The sequence below is a fragment of the Notolepis coatsorum genome (assembly GCF_963971535.1).
Source record: "Notolepis coatsorum genome assembly, chromosome: 9".
Classification (NCBI taxonomy): Eukaryota; Metazoa; Chordata; class Actinopteri; order Aulopiformes; family Paralepididae; genus Notolepis; species Notolepis coatsorum.
In genome coordinates, this window is record NC_140173.1 from 105,047,685 (window position 1) to 105,069,902 (window position 22,218).

At 42.4% G+C, this 22,218-nt stretch overlaps 1 protein-coding gene across 1 annotated transcript in view; it reads right to left on the reverse strand.

The window, feature by feature from the left end:
• The window catches only part of LOC311234706 (inactive phospholipase D5-like), a gene marked incomplete at both ends in the record, with an annotated part of 538,433 nt that overhangs the window by 97,382 nt on the left and 418,833 nt on the right, over positions 1–22,218 (reverse strand). The window contains one exon of the mRNA XM_084321948.1: positions 5,264–5,400. Within this exon, the coding sequence (XP_084178074.1) occupies positions 5,264–5,400 (137 nt within the window). The remainder of the gene's footprint in view (positions 1–5,263; positions 5,401–22,218) is intronic.

Below are 22,218 nucleotides of genomic sequence, written 5' to 3' on the forward strand. Positions count from 1 at the left end.
GGAGGCCTTAGGGCAAAACATGCAGGCTTGGTTGTAACACTGGAAAAGGCCATTTTTACAATAGGGGACCATTAAATCAAACAAACATCCTGGTAACCAACTTGACCTGGTCAAGCTGCTAGATATATTGTGTTTGGTAGTGCTTGTCTCTAGTCTATATAATTGACATTTACATTTAGTCATTTAGCTGACGCTTTTATCCAAAGTGACTTACAAGTTCTGTATGACAAGTCATCAGGAAGGGCACAACTATCAGCTGAGTAACAATGTTCATCAAAGTGTTGAGTGCTACAGTGTAGGTTAGTTTATTAGGACATGCATGACAGTAAGGTTAGTTAGGGTTCGATTTTTTTAATTTCAGATAATGGTTGTAGAAGTGCATCTTTAGTCGACGGCGAAAGATTGGACAGGTTTCAGCTGTCCTAAAGGGGGTGGGTAGTTCATTCCACCATTGTGGGGCAAGGACTGAGAAAAGGCAGGTTATCCTTGATGACCCTCCCAGAGCTCGGATAGGAGTGGGTCTGAGACGGCCAGAAGATGCAGAGCGTAGGGGTCTTGAGGGTGTGTAGTTAGAGACCATTGACCGGAGGTAGGCGGGAGCGGTTCCCTTTGCCGCATGGTATGCCATGTCGAGGGCCTTGAAGCGGATTCGTGCAGCAATGGGGAGCCAGTGCAAGTCCCTAAGAAGTGGGGTGACATGGGCAGACTTTGGTAGGTTTGAGATCAGGCGGGCCGCTGCATTCTGAATGAGTTGAAGAGGCTTGGTGGCAGTGGCCGGGAGGCCAGCAAGCAGTGCGTTGCAGTAGTCGGGCGGGAGATGACTGTTGATTGGAGGAGTTGGGTGGCTTCTTTTGTGATGTGAGCAGAGAAGTTCAACTGGTTGTCGAGGACAACACCATGGTTCTTGGCGGTCGGGGACGCTGTCACAGCTGCATTCTCGACTGTGATGGAAAGGTCGTCAGGGGGGAGGATTTGGCCGGCAGATGGAGCAATTCTGTTTTGCTTAGGTTCAGTTTGAGGTGGTTGGTCATCATCCAGGCGGAGCTGGACTCCAATTACAACCATAATGGAGTGAATTCAAATTTGCTTCTTGAACAGATCTTAGAATAGCTTATACTACTATCCATTATAGCTAATGGTAAACAGGCTACGTTCATATAGCGCTTTTATCCAAAAACGTTTTAATTTGTGCATCACATTCACCCATTCTCTCACACATTCAGACACCAATGGCGGAGGCAACCATGCAAGGCGGCAACCTGCTGAAGCATATCTGTTCACTCCCATGTTGATAAGAGTATTAAACATTTGAGAAATATAAATATACATGCAGTCTATTTGCGGTGAGGAGAGGAGGGAAAGCAGAGAAACACACACACACACACACACACACACACACACACACACACACACACACACACACACACACACACACACACACACACACACACACACACACACACACACACACACACACACACACACACACACACACACACACACACACACACACACACACACACACACACACACACACACACACACAGAGGGGAGAGGTTGTGGGAGAGCAAGTGGAGATACAGAGAAAAGAGAGAGGAACAGCACAAGGTGTGCTGGTGTGAACTGTATTTTTTTAATATTTTTTTTTATGCAAAGTCACTAACTGTCATTCAGTCAGTCAGCCTTTCACTCACTCACCCACTCACTCACTCACTCACAACATTTCAATACCATCAATGGCTCTGATCACGGTGAGCCACTCTGCCCCTAGTGGCAGCTTATGGGCATGGCACCTTCTGTAAGACCAGTGCAACGTTCATGCGACAGTGCTTCACTGTTGATACTGTGTGTAGCCTACTGTTGTTTTTCTCAGGTATGCACATGATGCACATCCATCTTGTAGGTGTTGAGTTGTAGACCAGATTATATTATAAGGTAGAACTCGCACACTTGTGGCGAGACAGCCTAGGTCAGGGGTCGGGAACCTGTGGCTCCGGAGACGCCCTCTTTAGCCACTCTGCTGTGGCTCCCTGTTACTTAAATATATATAATAATAAAAAAAATTAAAGTAATTTTTTTTTTCATTTTTTTTTTCATCTCTTATTTTGGAGATCGAGGTCATACTGTGTGACACAAATGAAAAAAATATTTCATCAACTAAAATATTTCGTCAACTAAAATATTTCATCAACTAAAATATACGCCTCTCCCTGCCGTCTGCAAGGCTAATCTTGAGGTTCCGACCCCCCAGTAAGCTAACCATGGATAAATCCAAAAAAAGGTAAGTCCGAGGAAAATAGAGGGTTTAATTCAGTGTGGACAGATTAATTAGCTTTCACGACTAACGATGCAGGCTTACGTATGTATGCCTGATATGTGGTGAGAAATTTGCAAACAACAAAAGATTTACTTTTTATTTTATACATTTTCCACAAATAATGGAAACACTCAAGAGCTGCATAGTTCTGTGTTTTATTTCAAAGTAGGTCTACAGATGCCAGTCTTTTTTCAAAGTGGACTACTTTTTATTTGAAAAATTTTCCACAAATAAGGGAAGGACTCAAATATACCTGCTTAGTTCAGGGTTTTATTTCAAAGTATAGGTCTACAGACGCCAGTGTTGTTTCTCCTCTTCTGTGTTTTATTTCAAAGTAGGTCTACACATGGTAGTCATTTTTCAAAGTGGACTACTTTTTATTTGATAAATGTTCCACAAATAAGGGAAGTACTCAAATATACCTGCATAGTTCAGGGTTTTGTTTCACAGTCGGTCTACAGATGCCAGTCTTTTTTATCTTTTTTTTAATCTACTTTTTCTCCCCATTTTTTCTATTTTTCTCCCGTCCCCAATTTCGTATTGTCCAATTCTACCCTCCCCTGTCTCGAACGTTGTTAGGCCATGCCTCCCACAAGCCGGCTGCAATGTGGACGAAGCCTTGCATCACGTGTCCCCTCCGGTACTCGAGGAGGCAGCCATCGCATCTTTTCACCTGCACAGCGCAATCTCTCAGCGGCGAGGGTCTGCGTGGGAGGGACACGCCACCCTCGTCGCTTCCTGATTCTACTGCGCAGGCACACCAACCGACCTTTAGGAGTCGCTGTCCACAACGTCCGATCCCCACCCACCAGCTTCCCTCCCCCTAATACTGCCAATTGTATTAGTATGAACGACCAGCCAAGCTGGTAGCAACGCAGAGAGCTGGGCTCGAACCCAGTATCTCCTGCGTTGTTGGCGAGCGCCTTGCCCACTGCGCCACCTAGCCGCCATGCCAGTCTTTTTTCAAAGTGGATTACTTTTTATTTGATACATTTTTCAAAAATAAGGGAAGGACTATTTAATACCTGCATAGTTCTGGGTTTTATTTCAAAGTGTAGGTCTACAGACGCCAGTGTTTTGTCTCCTCATCTGTGTTTTATTTCTCCTCTTCATAAGAGTTTGAGGTTTTCCTTTGTTATAACAGGTAAAAACAGCAATAAAATGTCAAAAAATAATTGTTGTTTTATAATTCCATTAATACAACAAACTGTGTGCTATAAGTATAAAGTATAATAAATCGCAAATTACTTTGGGTATTATGCAATCGTCAGGCGTTTTATGCTAAATGTTGGGTATGCTTGGGGATAACTATATATAAAACGTTATACACTCTATTATCTTCATTTTAAGGGTAAATTGGTTTTGCGGCTCCAGATGAATTTTATTTTGTGAGAGGGGGAGAAAATGGCTCTTTTGATAGTAAAGGTTGCTGACCCCTGGCCTAGGTGAATCGGCAAATTATATTTTTTTGGTCGATTTTGAGATTATTTTATATTTTCCTTTCTTAACATGTCACAATTAGTTGTTTATTTTACTTCATTTTGTCTGATTGTGTCCATAAATCACAATTACAATACAGAAATGTGAGGGCGTTTTCCCAAAAATGTTTTTCTTACTTTTTTTTTTTTTTTGATCTTTTTCCCCCTCCATTTTCCTCCGATTTTCTCCCATCCCAATGTTAGTCGTATGCCAATTCCCAGTCCCCTTCCTGGTCGCTGCGCACTTACCCCCCACAGTCAGATAATCTGGGAGAGTGGAGGCTATCACATGCTTCCTCCGACACACGTCCAGCCAATCAACCGCTTCTTTTCACCGGGCAGCGCGGATCCTCCCTGAGAGGGCGTAGCGTGTGGAAGGATCACACTATCCCACTCAGGTCCTATCCGCGCTTAGCAGGCGCCCCGACCGAACTGTAGGAGTCGCTGTTTACAACGACCCGGACCCACCCCGCCAGCTTCTCCCACCCTCTAATACAGCCAATTGTATTAGTGTGAACGGCCAGCCAAGCTGGTGACAACCCCGGAGCTGTGAGCTGGATTCGAACAGGCGAATCCAGCTCACAGCTCCGGGGTTGGTGACGAACGCAATCTCCGCTACGCCACCTAACCGCGTGTTTTTCTTACTTCTTACGTAAGAGATGAAATATCCATTTCCCTAGCACCTACACACACACAATACTTTCCACATTTCTTCCTATCTATACCCTGGGCTGATTCTTTTTACAGAGGGGTCTGTTGATATATCATTCATAGCCTGATGTATGCTACATTTATACCAAAAGTTAAAAAAAAAATTATGACTGTAGACAGTATTTCCTTATGGGATGATAAAAAGACATAATAGCCACAATCCCTCCTGTAAAAAGTTAATTGTGTTATGTGTCAACATAATGAAACAAAAATTTTGAATCTGGCATCATCCAATGTTGGTGATTCTATTCCTGGCGATAGATAAAAATGTGCGCATACTAATAGGTAACGCCTATTTGTACATATAAACAAAAAAACTCAGAAAACTTGGAATACATTTTCTCTTAGTTGTTATGTACAACCAGTAGGACACCACCAAGGACTCATATCCCACCAGCTTCCCACCCGTGACCATTGACACTACACAGTTCATAGGGACGACTGACCAAGCTGGAGGTAATAGTACAGTACTTGAACTGAAGAAAAATGGTTAGAACAGTGTTATTTGGATTTGTACTATTCTCTGAGGCAGATAACAGCAGAGTTTGTCTGGAGTATTTGACAGACATACAGTATCAACAGTAGAGGGGAAATTCGATTTTCTTCATTATACAAACATCTTACAACTTTTGGAATGATGTTATTCTATATCCAAACCTTGGAGAAATAAAATAAAATGAATGAAATAAACTGCAATCTCCAACTACAGTACATTCTGAATCAACTGAATTTAAATGGAATGGTACTTCCAGCCCACCTGCAGTTTCTGCTACAGTTTTCCTCTGTGATCCCATCCTCATCTTCACCCCAGAGGTCAATGGCAGAGAAGATCAGCGCGACCAGGATAGCGAAGCAGCACACCAGGGCAAAGATCACAACACACTTCTGCTGAGACTGCAAGGAGAAAAAGAGAGAAGCGGAAGAAAATAACATAACAACATTGATTACCAGGTTGGATTTCTACCCACCTACCAGTATAGCAAAGTAAACAAGGCCAAAGTGCTCCAACAAAGCTGACGCCTGGCTTGATTTAGTGCACACTCAGCAAATCATGACATAATGATGTAGAGGGGAGAGAATTACCAGGGGAATTTTATACAAATGTGTACGGGGGGCTCATATGGTTCCACATGTGCAGCGAGAGAGAGAGAGAGAGGGAGAGAAAGAGAGAGAGAGAGAGAGAGAGAGAGAGAGAGACCCCATTCTGCTGCTGTTGAGTTACATTGATATTGAACTAGTGACAGAATGAAGGAACTCTGTCTTGAAAAGCTGTCAATTCATAAATGATCTCCCCATATCTTTGAGAGAACCTGTTCTCACTCACCGAAGGAAAGACCATTTAAACTCCATTGTATTTATAGCGGTTAACATGGTCTATTTGGCTTGTGTTCAAATGGTTCCATATGGCTGGACAGAGGTTAGGAGAGGTGACCCTGATCTAGAAGGGCAATGATGACATGGGAAAAAAAGAGAACCCCAAGGCTGTTACTGCCAAGCCGCAAACTCAGTGAAATCCATCTCCCTGCATAGAGAGATTTCACACCCATCTGCCCATGAGCAAGGCGCTATATCCCAGGTCTAGTCAGGGGGCAAGGGCGAGACTTTGTGGATACGATTGACATGATCTCAGTGACCCAGAAGCTCTCACTGGAAATTGTGTGCTGAGCAAGAGCTTCTGGGGGCAGTGTACAGAATGTGTGCACGAGGGGAATTTGTGCACATGAACCTCCAGTTCCTGTAATGTTGCAGTGGATTATCGATAGGAGGTCATTAGTTAAGTGTTTGTTTAGACCAGGGGTCACCAACCATTTTGAAACTGAGAGCTACTTCAAGGGTACTGAGCAGTCTACAAAAGTATATGACTGTGCTGGTACATAGTTATCAAACCGGATTTATTCTGGGTCGCTTAGCCGCAGATAAGCGGCACGGTTTCCGGTTTAGCTGCAATATGTAGCGCACGCATTTGGTTATAGCTCCGCTCCCGTTAACGTTAATTTCGTTTAAAAACCTTATTTGGACAATACCAAAAGAGATTAAACCACATTGTATGTATTGATAAGACCTTCTACTAACTATATCAAAAGACAACATGGATAAGGATAAGAAAAAGATTGGAAAGAAGCAAGAAACAACAATTCTAACGGCGCAGATTGAAACACGTTCAAGAAAAATAACAGGCGACGCTGCGGCAGATCCGTCGGTGACAAGCCCCGACGAGGAGAATATAGAGGAGAATACACCGGGACCAACGACTACTGGCCCCGAGAGGGAGACAATAGATGACAACATAACAGGAACGACAGGAAAAAGTACCGTGAGAGATAAAGCAGGTGATTTTGAGAAGATAATAGCAAACAAATCCATCGGATCCCTCACTGCACCCATATCATCAACTGACACAAGCAGTGCAATTACACCACCCGACTTCAACTCACTGACTATCCTGATGAAAGAACAGATGGTCGCTTTCAAATTACACGTTGCACACATCGATACTAAATTCGAACACATCGATGCTAAATTAGAAGAAGTTATGAAAGCGGTCGCTGTACAGTCCGAGCGAATCACGACAGTGGAGAATACGGTGACAGAAATTACACGGGCAGTCAAAGAGAACGAGAACACCATCAACGTTGGTATGACAGAGGTAACAAAGGAGATAAAAAGGGTGGAAGAGGCATGCCGGAGGAAAATACAATAAGTTAAAGATGAAGCGATGGGGAGGCTACTCGAAACCCAACGCTACTACAAGCGAAATAACATCCGCATTGTAGGACTTGATGAAGCAGTCAATTGCGCAGACGACAACTTTCCAACAGTGCTATCAGAGATTTTGGGTAACAACTTTCTAAACACAGTGCCGACAGTGGACCAAGCTTACAGAATCGGTACTCGGGATCAAAGAAGCAACGGGCCAAGAGTCATCATTGTTACTCTGCGGAAGACGGCAATAAGAGATGACATCATCAAAATTGCTCGCAACCAAAGGGGAAAGCTGAAACATGGTGAAAACCCAATATTTATCTACGAGGATCTTTGCAAAGAGGCCATCGCTCGGCGTCTCCCCTACAAGGAGGTGATGCAGAAATTGTTCAAGTCTGGCCTCAGACCAAGGCTAGTATACCCGGCGCTATTATCGATCGTGGGCAGTGACAGCCGTAGGGTAGGATTACACACGCCTAAAGAAGCCGAGGAATACTGGAATCTACATGGAGCAGAACCCCCAAGGCAGAGCGAAACACTGTCTAAAAACAGATAAGCCTTCTCATCTCTCTCTTTCTCTGTGTATATCAGTATTAGAATGACTTTATCCGAGCTCAACAAAAGTAGCAGATGATATGCATGCCGGCTACACCAAGGCATATTGTGTATAATATGATTCGTAATGCATTATATTTTCAGACCTCTGGTCTCCGTGGAGACAAGAATATATCATTGACAATAAGAACAATCTGGAATATTCTGGGCTTATTGCTCGACTGCTCTGGGTCACTTAGAAATCTCCCGAAAATACTAGTAGTCATGAACCCTGGGTAGGAAGATCATTCTGGAACATAACAACAGTCTGTTAGTATATACTAGTGTATTCTACAACCTTCTAGAATATAATGTACCATTACAACGAAGGCCTGCAACTCTAACATTAACATCCGGTGTGTATAAGCATAAGCATATGATCAATTGACTGAAGTTTAATCAGGCCTTAATAAGACTTAAAAAAATAAAAATAAAAAATCAACCACATCTAAACGTATGAGCACAACAAGGTTATTCTAACAATTTAAATAATCACTCCACTGATGTAGAGATTGGCACATTGTAGCTCTAAAAGGCTCTGTTTTTCTCTTTTATCTAATTACTCAATTCTGTTCTAGTGGCTTCTCCACGTTGAGTTTTATTCTATCTCTCACTCCTTATTTTTATTTTTATTTTCTCTCTCTTTTATCTTACATTGTTCTTTCCCATTGTTCTTCATATTAAGGTGTTAATGTTTCTCTACAATCTTTTCCTTTTTTCTGATGTTTCCTACATAGTTAGTAGAAGGTTCAAATGAATATATCGATGAAAGTGTATTATTCTTTTTTTTCATTTTTCATAATATTTCATTGCAGTAAGGGAAGGCGCAAGACCAAAAGCGACATTCTATTGTATTAGAATGAAAATGTTAGATCCTATGGCAATTAGCATAGGAAGATTAGGATTACAAAACTCAGTTTGGGCAATCCGGTGGCCTAAGGGAGGGAGTCATACGCGGAGGATGTGTTTTTGGAACACAGGCCTGTACGACTCTCTGGGTGAGGGGAAAAAAGGGGATTTTTATTTGTATATATATATGTTTTTAAGCTCGGCTCTCAACGGGACCTCAATAATTGGATGTACATCTATTGTAGCTTCGCACTCCAGAAGCATTACCAAAAACTACACAAAAACATGCATAGATTATGGCTAGTTTGAATATAATGATATGGAACACTGGTGGGATAAACAAACAACACAAACGCAAAAGCGTGCTCACACTGATGAAAAAAGAACATGTGGACGTGGTTCTACTAAGCGAAACGCACATTTTAGAGGAAGACATAGATACGTTAGCGGATAACACATACCATAATATTAGTCACTCTTCTTTTGGTACGAGAACTCGAGGGGTAGCCATAGTCGTCAGACGTAAGTTAAATATTGAATTAAAGGGGGTATGGTCGGATGCGGATGGGCGTATAACTATAGCTAGGATTGTACACAATAACAGGAAAATAGCGTTGGCAGCGGTATATGCCCCAAATTTGTACGAAGAGGGTTTCTTCACTACACTAACCGATGAAATGTTAAACCATCCCGATTACTCATTTATAATAGGTGCAGATTTTAATGCCATTTGGAATCCAAGGATGGACAAATCTTACCTCGCCTTTTCCAGCGAACAAAAAAATTCATCTAAAGCATTAAAGGATTGGTCAAAGATTACAGGTGTAAATGATTTATGGCGTTCACTTAATCCCACGACCCGAAAGTACTCTTGTCGATCGGCGAGACATAACACATTATCCAGAATAGATTATGTCTTTGCATCCCCGAGACTATTTGATAAATATGAAGTGGAAATTGTACCCAATGCACTATCAGATCACTGTTATTTACTCCTAAAAGCAACATTTGGTATACTATCTTCCCGGGCCCCAAGATGGCGTTTTAATTCGATGCTGCTTAATAACAAGGAATTCATTACACAACTCAAAGAAGCTCTCATAGTATTCCTACGGGAGAATGCAAACTCGGTGCAAGACCCCAGAATAATTTGGATGTCGGTAAAGGGTATGATCAAGGATTTCACTGATTTTCCTCCATAATGCGCAAAAATCAATGCACAAAACTGTCTGAACTGGAAACGCTTTACTCAACGTTATTTAATTCTTTAAAATACAACAACAAATCAAGTTAACGTACTAAAAACAGAGATCAATGCCATATACAGACAACAATCGGAAATGCAAATACGCAGCACAAGACAACAGCAGTACTCCCAAGGTTCTAAACCTAGTCACCTATTAGCCATGCGATTAAGAATGAATGCAAAATTTGCAGATATAACTACCATTAGAGCACAACAAGTACTTGAAACAGACCCCAAAACAATAAACGATACATTCAAAGAATTCTACTCCGACTTATATAAATCAGAAACGACCTTCGATCAATACAAAATGGACACATATCTTAATCAAATTATTCTCCCTAAAGTTTCAGAGGATGACGCTAAACAGTTAGAAACACCGATCACACTAGAGGAACTCAAGAAGGCCATATCCGAAATGCAAAATGGTAAGGCTCCTGGAAGAGACGGTATCCCATCAGAAATGTACCTTTCTTGTTGGGACATAATTGGACCCTTATTACTAAATATGATCTTATACTCAGTCAAGGAGGGGAGCTTCCATAAAAACGACAATATTGCACTCATTTCAGTCCTTCTCAAAAAAGACAAAGACCCCACCGAGTGCGGTAGTTACAGACCCTTAAGCCTCCTCAGAACCAATGTCAAACTGTACTCTAAGGTATTAGCCATCAGATTACAAAAGCATATGACGTCTTTAGTTCATCCGGACCAAACTGGCTTCATAAGAGGTCGCCTGATCACTGATAACATAAGACGAATACTGCACGTACTAGATGCAGACAAGGACGACACCATACCTAAGGCGATGCTGTCCCTGGATGCTATGAAAGCCTTTGACAGGCTGGAATGGTCGTATCTATGGGCAGTATTAGAAAGGATGGGGTTAGGAAAAGGATTCATTGATATGATTAAAGTATTATACAAAGACCCATCGGCCATGATTACAACAGGTACATTCATCTCCGAAATCTTTCCGGTATCACGCTCAGCCAGACAGGGTTGCCCTCTTAGTCCCGGACTATTCGATCTATCATTAGAGCCTTTAGCACAATATATAAGACAATCCCAATCCATAGAACCAATCGTAATCAAGGGCACACAACATAAAATTTGTTTATATGCAGACGACGTAATATTGTTCATGCAAAGCCCCAACACCACATTGCCTCATCTACTCAAGTTGATTGAGAACTTTGGTGATCTATCAGGATTTAAAATAAATTGGCCGAAGTCGGCTTTCCTTCCACTTAACACCCATGCAAAAAAAGATACAACCCTCCCAGGTGAGATACCTATGGTAAAACATTTTAGATGCTTGGGTGTGGAAATATTTCCCACCATAAGACAAACGGTGAAGCACAATTACAAATACAGAACAAAATCAAAGACGACCTGGACAGGTGGGCAAAACTTAAAAACTCAGTACAGGCAAGGGTATAAATAGTTAAGATGGATGTACTACCTAGAATCAACTTCATCAGTTCAATGCTACCGTTACCCCCTCCAGAGGGTTACTGGAAAAGATTACACTCCTCCACATACAAATTTATTTGGAATAACAAACCACCACGTATAAAAAGATCCACCGCACAGAGAAATAAAGCAGACGGTGGCATGGCAGTTCCAGATTTTTTCCAATATTTTAAGGCGTACACATTAAGACCATTGACAATATGGTTTGATCCCCAAGCATTAGTATCCTGGAGAAAATTGGAAGAAAACATAGTAGCCCCACATAGACTGAAGGACATAGCACACACTAAACTACCAATCAAGCACTGTGAGCGGAAATTTGGCCCCATAATTACCCATGCGATCCGGATATGGCGTGAAACACACAAAAAAAATCCTAACCCACAAAAATGGCACAATCACACTCCCTTATTCAATAACAATGCACTCTTAATTGAAAAACGTCCTATAAGATTCCCTATATGGGAAGAGCAAGGCATACACTCATTAGGGGATGTTTTTAACAACCAGGGTTTTTGTAGTTATGGAGAAATATGCACAAAATTTTATCTCACTGAGTCCACATGGCTTTTTTACATACAGTTACAGCTATGTTTGAAGTCTCACGGTGTTCCATTAGACATACCAGTTGAACACCACAGATACCACAAATTCTTCTATGAAAGAGAGACATCGAGAGGTTTTGTATCAGGTTTTTATTATCAATTACTAACGTCCTCGTATGAAACCCTCCAACTAGACTCTGTCTGGAGGAGGGATATACCAGACCTGGAAAGTGACTTTGATTGGTAAGGAGCATGGGCAAATGTCCGTCTTACATCAAGGAACCCGGACCATCAACAAATCAATCTTAACTATATTCACAGGACATACTTGACTCCTATAAGACTGAACAGAATGGGTCTCAAACAAGACTCAAAATGTACAAATGGAGACGAAGGAACATTTATGCACATGTATTGGGACTGCCCACCAGTTAAGGCATTCTGGAAAGATGTGACCCATCAATTATCAAAACTCGTATCTTGGAATATACCAGTACACCCCTCTGTATTACTATTGAATGGTGTTTTTGAGTTTGCAGTAAATCCACAGCTAAAGAGATTGGTTCTATCGGGTATCACAGTAGCTAAAAAACTGATCGCATCACGCTGGTTTCAACCGGAAAAAATGTGCCGGAAGGTTTGGTTTCTTACATATCTCGATGTGATTTATCAAGACATATCTACAGCAAGAATTCTGGGACTCAACGAATCCAAAATGTCAATGTGGTTAGAAGTGGTGGAGAGAATAAAAGCTAGCTTATAATGGTGGTGTCTGGTTAGGAGTGAGGGATAATGGAGGTACTATCCAAGGAGGGGTCCGGGAGGGGGGGGGTTCGAGCTGGAGCATATGTGTGTAGGGTTTTAGATAATAGGTATTAGGAGTATATCCTGTATAAGACATTGGTACAATTGGTAATTTCGTTGGATATACACTGTATACGGTAAAATATTATTATATACTTTTTTTTGTTTTCTGTTACTGTACTTGCATGTCATTTTAGCCACCTTAATTGTTAGTTTCATTATGCATTGTGTGTTGAGTACTGACTTTTAACAATTTTGTTTTGCAATAAAAAAAAATAAAAAAAAAAAAAATGTAGTGGTTAACACTGTCGCCTCACAGCAAGAAGGTCCAGGGTTCGATTCCCGCTCGGGGACCAGGTTTCCATGATGCCAGGTACCCAGGTGGGGTATCTCCTAGGCCTTTCTGTGTGGAGTTTGCATGTTCTCCCCGTGCTCGCAAGGGTTTCCCCCCCGATAAGATAAACCCAATGGAAAAACATGCACAACAACAGATTGCTAACGCTGTGGTGTCCTTGACGAAGACGGACAGGAGCACTTGGATTGGACCCCGGGGCGCGGCTCACGTTGACGCCCTATCTGCTCCCGGCTGCCCATGGGGGGAAGGACGACGTGATGGGTCAAGCGCAGAGACTCAATCGCATCGGCGACTGAGGAAAGACAATGCATGTGTGTGTGTGTGTATCCGGTGTGTGTGTGCCGCTCCAATTGCATGTCCAGTTCGTTGCATGCCGAATAAAGACCCCCCCTAAAGAGGTCCTGCATTATTATTATAACATTAGAAGACTATTGCTTGTAATTGACAACAGTAAGGACAATATAACTCCAGCCACTGTTCTGTCATTTATCTCAGGACTTTTAACATGTCTATTTTATTATGTCTACTTTATGTCTATTTTATTATCTTCTACTTATTTGATTTACTATTGTATTGTAAAGTATGATTTTTATGAACAATCTGCAGTGTAAGGTTCACATAATTAAAACAAAATTATCAACAATCCACCAGGATAAGTGGAAGGTGGAGATATGTAAAAAACCTAAACTTAGAAAATATGTTGTAATTAAAGATGAGTATTTTACTGAACCTTATGTAATGTTAAACTTAAAGAGAAGACGGAGGTCTCTGTGTACCCAGTTGAGGTCTGGCACCCTGCCATTGGCTGTGGAAGTGGGTAGATTCCAAGGAGGAGGAGCGGTTGTGTGTTCTATGTGATCTGGGAGTGGTGGAAGATGAATATAATTTAGTTTTTTATTGCCCTTTGTACACCGATTTGAGGAGGGCTCCCCATAAAGCATAAAGGGACCTACTGTAGATGAAAAAATTATAAAAATCTAAATTCAATCTGCAATGGCGTCATTTTCAAAAAACGTGTTTAACATGGGAGTCAATAGGGACGTTTTTTGACCAAAGGGGTAAAGGGAGGTCTCATATTGTTGCAGGGCAAACTATAGACTTAAAAAAAATAATAAAAAAATGCAGACTTCATTTTTTGCCCCAGAAAAACTGCCTGACTTCATTTCAGGGGATATGCATTAAATCAAGACAGTAGGTACAGTATCTACAGTTGGGATGTTTTTTGTCCCAGGGGTGCAGGAAGGTTAACCCTTAGAAGTCTAACCTAAATAGCTCCTCCTCCTGAGAATTTCCCCCTTTTTTTTTGTTACATAATATAAAATTACAGATTCATACCTTCAAAATAAGCCATCAATTGTCAAATTTGAGACGATAGTTTTCAATCAATGTCCTATCAAACATTCTGGTACAGTCATTACAAATTTGCAGCAGGAGCCTCTGAAGAGAATTCAGTGAATTCAGCTAATGATAAGGGAACTACACTCCTTCCCAGAATTCAATGTGATGTCAATGTTAATTTCAATGACTAATTCACACCATGAAACAAAGGCCCAGCAGGGAACAATTACAGCTGAATGGGGGTATAGTGTGACTGATCAATACAGGCAACACACACTTTGATTTGATGCCATGCATATACACACACTAGATAGACTGAGGTTTAGATATTTAGATAGATATATAATAGTAATATAATAGAAAGAGAGAGAGAGAGATAGAAAGAAAGAAAGAAAGAAAGAAAGAAAGAAAGAAAGAAAGAAAGAAAGAAAGAAAGAAAGAAAGAAAGAAAGAAAGAAAGAAAGAAAGAAAGAAAGAAAGAAAGAAAGAAACAGAGAGAGAGACATTTATAATAATAATAATAATTATTATTATTATTATTATTATTATTATTATTAAATAGAATAATTTTCTATAGGCTTGCCGTGGTAGTCAGTGATACTGGTGTCATTCTGTGTTCAGGCTTCCATACTTATTGAAAAGAATGCTCATATCCAAAAGTATTAGATAGATATAGGTCATACATGTAGGTATGCATTTGGTTACACACACACACAGAAGTAGTCTCAGACCGGGAGTAGTCTCAGAGAGGGAGATACAGAGGAGAGATGGAGGGAGAGAGAGGGAGATAGGGAGATATAGATAGAGAGAGGGAGAGAGAGAGGGAGAGATAGAGGGAGAGAGATATATATAGGTTAGAAAGCAACCTGGGTTCTCAGACAGACAGACAGACAGACAGACAGACAGACAGACAGACAGACAGACAGACAGACAGACAGACAGACAGACAGACAGACAGACAGACAGACAGAGAGAGAGAGAGAGAGAGAGAGAGAGAGAGAGAGAGAGAGAGGCGACGTCATCTTTCCTTCACAAAGCGCATCGAACGCTGTCAACTAAAGCACCGTGTTTACTACAGCGCGGGTGACCAAAACACCAAACGCGTCACACAGTAGCCAGAACCTGGGTTCTCAGAGAGAGAGAGAGAGAGAAAGCTCCCGTCTGGTAGAGATTTGGGCTCTACTGAGCCTACCTTTCTAGTTGAAACGTTGCAATTTTTACATCATGCGTAAGCTGTCAACTAGCGAGATGCGTTGTACTTGTTACAGAGCTGGTTACAGAGCTGGTCCACACTGCTATTATGAAATGACCCGAAATGTATGTAAGCTTGTCAACTAAAGCGGTCCGTGTTTAATAATAATAATAATAATGACTTGGATTTATATAGCGCGACAGCGCGGGTGAGCAAACTCGTCACACAGCAGCCAGTGATCATTCATACCTCGTATACACAGACGCACTCTGCCATACAGTAGTTAATGTTAAATAAAGCCCATTTGAATTGAGAGAGAGCGAGAGTGTGTGTATGTGTATGTACGCCTTTTTTTTTTTATCTGAGAGAATGTCCGCGAATGTCCTCAGACTCCTCACGCAGGAGAGGAGAAACGACTGCAAAAAGTCGAGTCCCGTGGATATTATTGCAACAGATAATTCATACATTATTATGTTTAGAATTTGGATGGGGGGGTAGGCTCTGATACCAGTCTCACGCCTCTGCGGGGGTGTAACACCTATTCACAGCGCACACGCCGCTATTGTGTGTGTGCGCGCGTCCATGTATGTTCAAGTTCAAGTTCAAGTTCTTTAATAGTTGTCATACAGAAGTACAGAATACTTTCATACAAAATGCTTCTTACTGTTACGCTCCAGAGACTGTGCTAGACAAGATAGTATCAAATAACATAATAACATAATATAGCATGAATTTAGAAGAAGAAAATGAGGTCACAGTGTTCGGTATAGACATATGTACAATGTTCTGAGTTACCATATAATATACAATACACAATACTATGCAGTGTACTAATGTACAGTACTATCTAGTGCAAAGCAGAAATGGGATGAGGTACAATTTTAGGTACAATTTACAGTAAGGTGTACGAGTTGTAGTGCAATCCTTCATCCATAAATATAAAGTGTGGGGAGTGGGTGCTACAGTGTGTTTGTTTAAAGTGGGTGTGTGCTATAAGTGTGTGGAGTGGGTGCTACAGTGTGTTTGTTTAAAGTGAGTGTGTGCTATGTGCGTTTGGTGGTTGTTGTTGTGTAGTGTTCATTCATTGTTCGTTTAGCAGCCTGATGGCCTGGGGATAGAAGCTTCTTCTGAGTCTTTCTGTGCTCGCCTTGAGACTCCTGTATCGCTTGCCTGACCGCAGCAGTTCAAAGAGGCAGTTGTTCGGGTGACTGGAGTCTTTAATGATTCTCTTAGCCTTGCCCTTGCAACGCTTGTAGTAAATGTTCTGGAGAATAAAGAATATGATTATCTTCCACCTGCACTGATTTGTGCGGGGGGTGGTTAGGTTACCAAACGGCTACTCGCATCTTTTTTATTGTTATTATTCGTTTCGTGACGCGATTGTAGTTCTTATCGCAAATGGAGATTATTACAATCATGCCATCTAGCAAGAATTAAACGTATTTACAATTCGTATTAGGTTTAGCAAGTTGGGGGACGTATACCTTACATGTCAAAGCACTAGAAATGGCAATTTTTCTATTTTTATCGATTTCTGAAAAGATGTCCTTTTTGAGCATTTAAGAGGGATTCTAATTTCTTTTGTTGTCCGCCGACGGGTTCAAAGCTCCAGCGTGACCCCTAAGGGATGAAAATCTCCCCAGCCTGTGGGAGGCAGTGGAGGTGTGAAATATGCCCCAGTCCAGAATAATAGGAGTCACAAAATCACAGCAGGAGAGGCAGTAGAGGAGCAGCAGATGAGCAGCAGATGAGCAGCAGAGGTTCGATTTTTCAGTGCTGCATGTGATGTCAAATTATTTTCCCATTCAATTACAAAAAATCATATTGAACTATACCTCCCGGTGTATGGTGCTATTCTTTTGAACATTTCCATTCACATACAGGTATGAAACAGTTGGTATTAGGGTTACTATTGTGAGGGCTGGGTAAACACTGCATGCTTCCCAATAAGGGGGCGTGCCGAACAGTCTGCTTCATGCACCTGAGAGGAGTTTGCAATCAGCTCGTATCCCTTCCACTCGTGGCCAGGTCATAGTGTTAAGGATTGTATGCGACCCCAATTGCACGACACAGACAGATAATCAGAGTTAGCCAAAACAAGGGCATAATTTATTCACAACAAAAAGCGGCACTGTCCCTTTAAGGGATAACTCAAAATACACAGGTGAATCTTCTAGAGTCCATGAATTAAATGAAAGTTCTGAGTCTGGTCCTGTTCAGACTCACCAGAACACTTGCCAACGGGCAACACAGCAAACAGGGATCCATGAGGAATGGGGTTTCAGAACACGGCATCCTCCCGTGGAATGATAGAAAGTAGGGTGACCATATTTTGATTTCCAAAAAAGAGGACATGCCCCCCCAGCCTCGAGATACTTAATGGCATGCGTTGCTCATGGGACGACTGGTTGCACTATATTTTAATGACGCACGTGCGTCCGGGAGGAGAATGAGGAGCCTCCGAGCCAGGACCAGCAGACTGCAAGACAGCTTCATACACCAGGCTGTCAGGAAGCTGAACTCTCTCCCAGCTCTAGCCTCTCCCCTCCTCTACTCTGCCACCACAGAACCTGGACTAAGAACACCCCCCCGCAGTAATGGCACAATAATAAAGAATATGATTATCTTCCACCTGCACTGATTTGTGCGGGGGGTGGTTAGGTTACCAAACGGCTACTCGCATCTTTTTTATTGTTATTATTCGTTTTCAATCTAAACCGTTTGGGATTGTTTTCCCCTTTTCAAATTTCGACCAAGCGAGCGGTCTTCTCTCGTGCCGAGCAGCGGAGGTTACAGCAGCGCATGGAACTGATCTGTTTATCCCAAGTTGCGCGGAAGGACAACTGGCTCTGAAACGGACCCGCCGCGCTCGACAGCGTTGGGACTTGTTGTTGTCATAGGATGCGGTGTCACTCACGGCCAGATACTAGTAACGTTACGCGACGCATAGAGGCTCTTCACATTGGCTGGGGGGGCGGGGACATTAGCGAGGATGACAACCAATCATGCGGGACATGGTCTCAATTTGCGTGACGCGTGAAAAGAGACAGAAACGCTGTACAATCACGCGCAATGCGTGACATCTGGCCACCCTAGCTCTCGCGCATAGATGTTCCCTCGCATAGCACAGACTAAAGACAGTGCCTAATTGCCTCTACGAATGGAATGTAACACATTTCATTCACAAGTTTTGTGTGAATGTATCTGAGAACGTATTTGAACACACCTGACGACCGGCCATATTGTTATGCAAAGTAGTACTTAGCGAGTTGGCGCATCAGTCGAGTGCAGCGCATTCCTGTGTGCATGCGTGTGCACATCCGTGCACGTGCGTGCACATCCGTGCACGTGCGTGCTCTGCTCACAGACTGGTTGCACGGCGTGCAACCCCGTCCCATGAGCAACGCATGCCGATACTCAACGTTTACTCAAAGATTCATTATTGTTTTAATATATTTAAAGTATGCCTCCTCTCTATGGATATACAATTATTATTTAAATTATTTTACTGTATATAACACAACAATATCTCTCTATAACCAAAGACACACCAAACCAAAGTTAACAATCAGCATGCTTGATTATGCCTAGAATTATCTGACAAATCTCAATGGCACAATAATTACTTAAAGGTGCTATGCATTATAAATGTCATTTTTCAGTCTCTAGCATTGTATTATAGTAATAGGAGTTCGTATCAATGTGTTTTTGGGCCTAAATACTATATTGGCGAATTCCTCAGCTACAGCCCATCCCCTCTTTGCCTCTAGTAAATCAGGTCATGTTGATTTGACGACCTGGTGCACGTCACAGGGCGCTGTTTATAGCGCACGGTGATGTGATTGGCTCTGTGGTTTTAGTAATGCCCGCCTCCATTCTTGCTACTTGCAGGGTGGAAGGCTTGTCCAGAAGATCACTAATCAGCTGAAGCCTGATGCGGTTCCCTCGGTCTTCGACAGACAGACCGGCGTTAGCTCTCGGGACTCGGGAGCGATCGCTAGCTACTTAGCACCAGCCGGGGCCGGCGTTAGCAACCGGGAGCGTCGTTGAGCATTCAGCCTGCTGGCTACCTAGATCCACTTCAACCAGCGTCGTGGAGCATTCAGCCTGCTGGCTACACAGCTTGTCGGTGTGCTAATAGCCTCTGCAAGCTAACGGTAGCTGGCTCCAGGCTATTAGCACATCGACAAGCTGCTGGAGCTCCCGACGCTCGGCTGGTTGAAGTGGATCTAGGTAGCCAGCAGGCTGAATGCTCCGCGACGCTCCCGGTTGCTATCATGTGCAGGTCCTCTTCTCAGACCTGTGTGGCAAAGCACTGCACACGCATCATGCAAGCTACACATCGCTGCATGTTGATCAATGGTGGCCCACTCGGTGCATCACAGTGGGCTACTATTGTGCTAACAACAACCGCGGTGTCCGGCTTGTCGGCCGGCATGAGTGCTCGATTTGGGGTGGTTCTCTCCTCCTTGTGTGCCCCCGTTCTCGCGGGTGTCCTGCCGGGGAGCTTGTGGACGCGACAACAGCGGCGGCCGTAGCGTTAGTTAGCTCATAGCTATTGTGTACCACTAGCGTTACGGCGGGCTCGAGCACCCTACGGCTGCCGCCGTTGTCGCGTCCATGGGCTCCCCGGCAGGGTACCCGTGGGGACGGGGGTGTACAGAGAGGAGAGAACCATTTTGTGTCGGGCGTGCATGCCGGCCAGCGAGCCGGACGTCGGGATATGTTGTTAGCACAATAGCTACCAAGCTAAGCTATGTTAGCTTCTAACGGTGTATACACAATATGTACAACGACACAATGATTTACATTATTACAAATATGGTAACGTGGTTGTGGCTTTTACAAATAGTGGTAACATATATATAGATAGACAGTACTGCTACATCTCTATATTTATGACATACCATATTTGTATGTAACCTGAAACCTAATCTCTGACGGGGAGATGGGCGGAGCTATTTGGTGGGTGGCTGTCACTCAAAGCATTCTGCTAGTATGGTTGGAGCCAAGCCAATAATAGCCTGCTTTCATGAGGCTGAAAAATGCTGGTTTTGAGTACAAGATTAGAAATATAAAACAATGATTATTTTTGGAATAAAAATTACAGATGTGTTACATAGACTCACAGGAAGTGTGTAAAGTTGCCCAAATAGTGCTAGGAATAGCAGTGCATAACCCCTTTAAAAATCAACCTGTAACAAAATAATACCTCTCTTTTCAAGTCTTACTGGACAAAAATAAATAACAAAATATATGAAATAATAGAAAATAGAAAATCCAGTTAACAAATATCCTTTTCAGACAAATCGTTTTTTTTGCCATGTTTCAATGAGCTATTGTGCAATGGTTTCTGCCGTCTCATTTGGTGTATTTAACCTCGATTAATTTTGTTTGCATGCCATCTATATATGATGAGATACAATTCACAATCAACAGACACAGTTACTCCACCAGGCATGTGTCAATGGAAAGATGTACTGTACTGTAAAGATGCCAAGAACAAATGCAATGAAAAGGACTGTGATGTATAGAGCCATGACTGCATGGAATTCCTTACCACCTGTACTAACTAGGGTTGAAGACAAACAGACATTTAAAAAACACCTTAAAAATCATATAAGAAAGAGTGGTACTGTCAGTTAAGTAAACATAGTGGGTGATTGAGAAGATGGGTATGTGTGATTGGTGAACTTAGATATTTTATTATATAATATTTGTATGTGTTATTGAGGTGTATTGTATTGTTTTATTGTATTGTATTGTATTAATTGTATTGTATTGATTTTATTGTATTGTATTGATTTGTGTGGACCCCAGTAATAGTAGCCTATGCCTGTGGCAATGGCTAATGGGGATCCGAATAAACTAAACTAAACTAAACATCCCTCTTCCAGTCAAAGTACTGTATTATGATTGGGATTATTTTCACTGCTCCGTGGTTACTCCTGTCTGTAGAAACACCACAGTACTGGATTTGATTTGAGCGCTTCATGTGCGACATCAATCGAGTCGAGTGGGGCGCTATAACACATTGGCTTCGAATTTAGTGCGCGCACTACTGAACTTCGCCTCCCATTTGTTCCGACGGGTCGGTACATTTGGAATTTCTTCTCCAGTTCATCTGTAAAAGTACATTCTTTGGCATTGTGAATGTGAGCTGCGCTCCACTCTGTCCCCTCTTCCTCTGTTTGTGCGAGTGTAGTTGTAGAGCCGCCCACAAAGCTTCTCAGGGATTACGTCACACACGCAACAGATTACCGTAGTATTCTGTGCAATGCGCCAGTCAATTTAAGTACATGCAAACGGTCCGTGAAAGCTGGACATTATCATGAATTTATAAACCTCCCCCGGACGGCCCGGACAGGGCGTGAAAAGAGGACATGTCCGGGCAAAAGACGACATTTGGTCACCCTAATAGAAAGCGATGACAAGCCTCACCCCAGAACACTGCCGACGTGCAACTCAGCAAACAGGACCCACGGAAAAGGAGTGAGATCATAGGAATCCTCTCGTGGACGCGGCGGTAGAATGTAGAATGGCACGACGTCTCCCAGTGAGAACATAGAAATCCTGGAAGTTTAGAGAGCGATGACGATGTCTCACACGA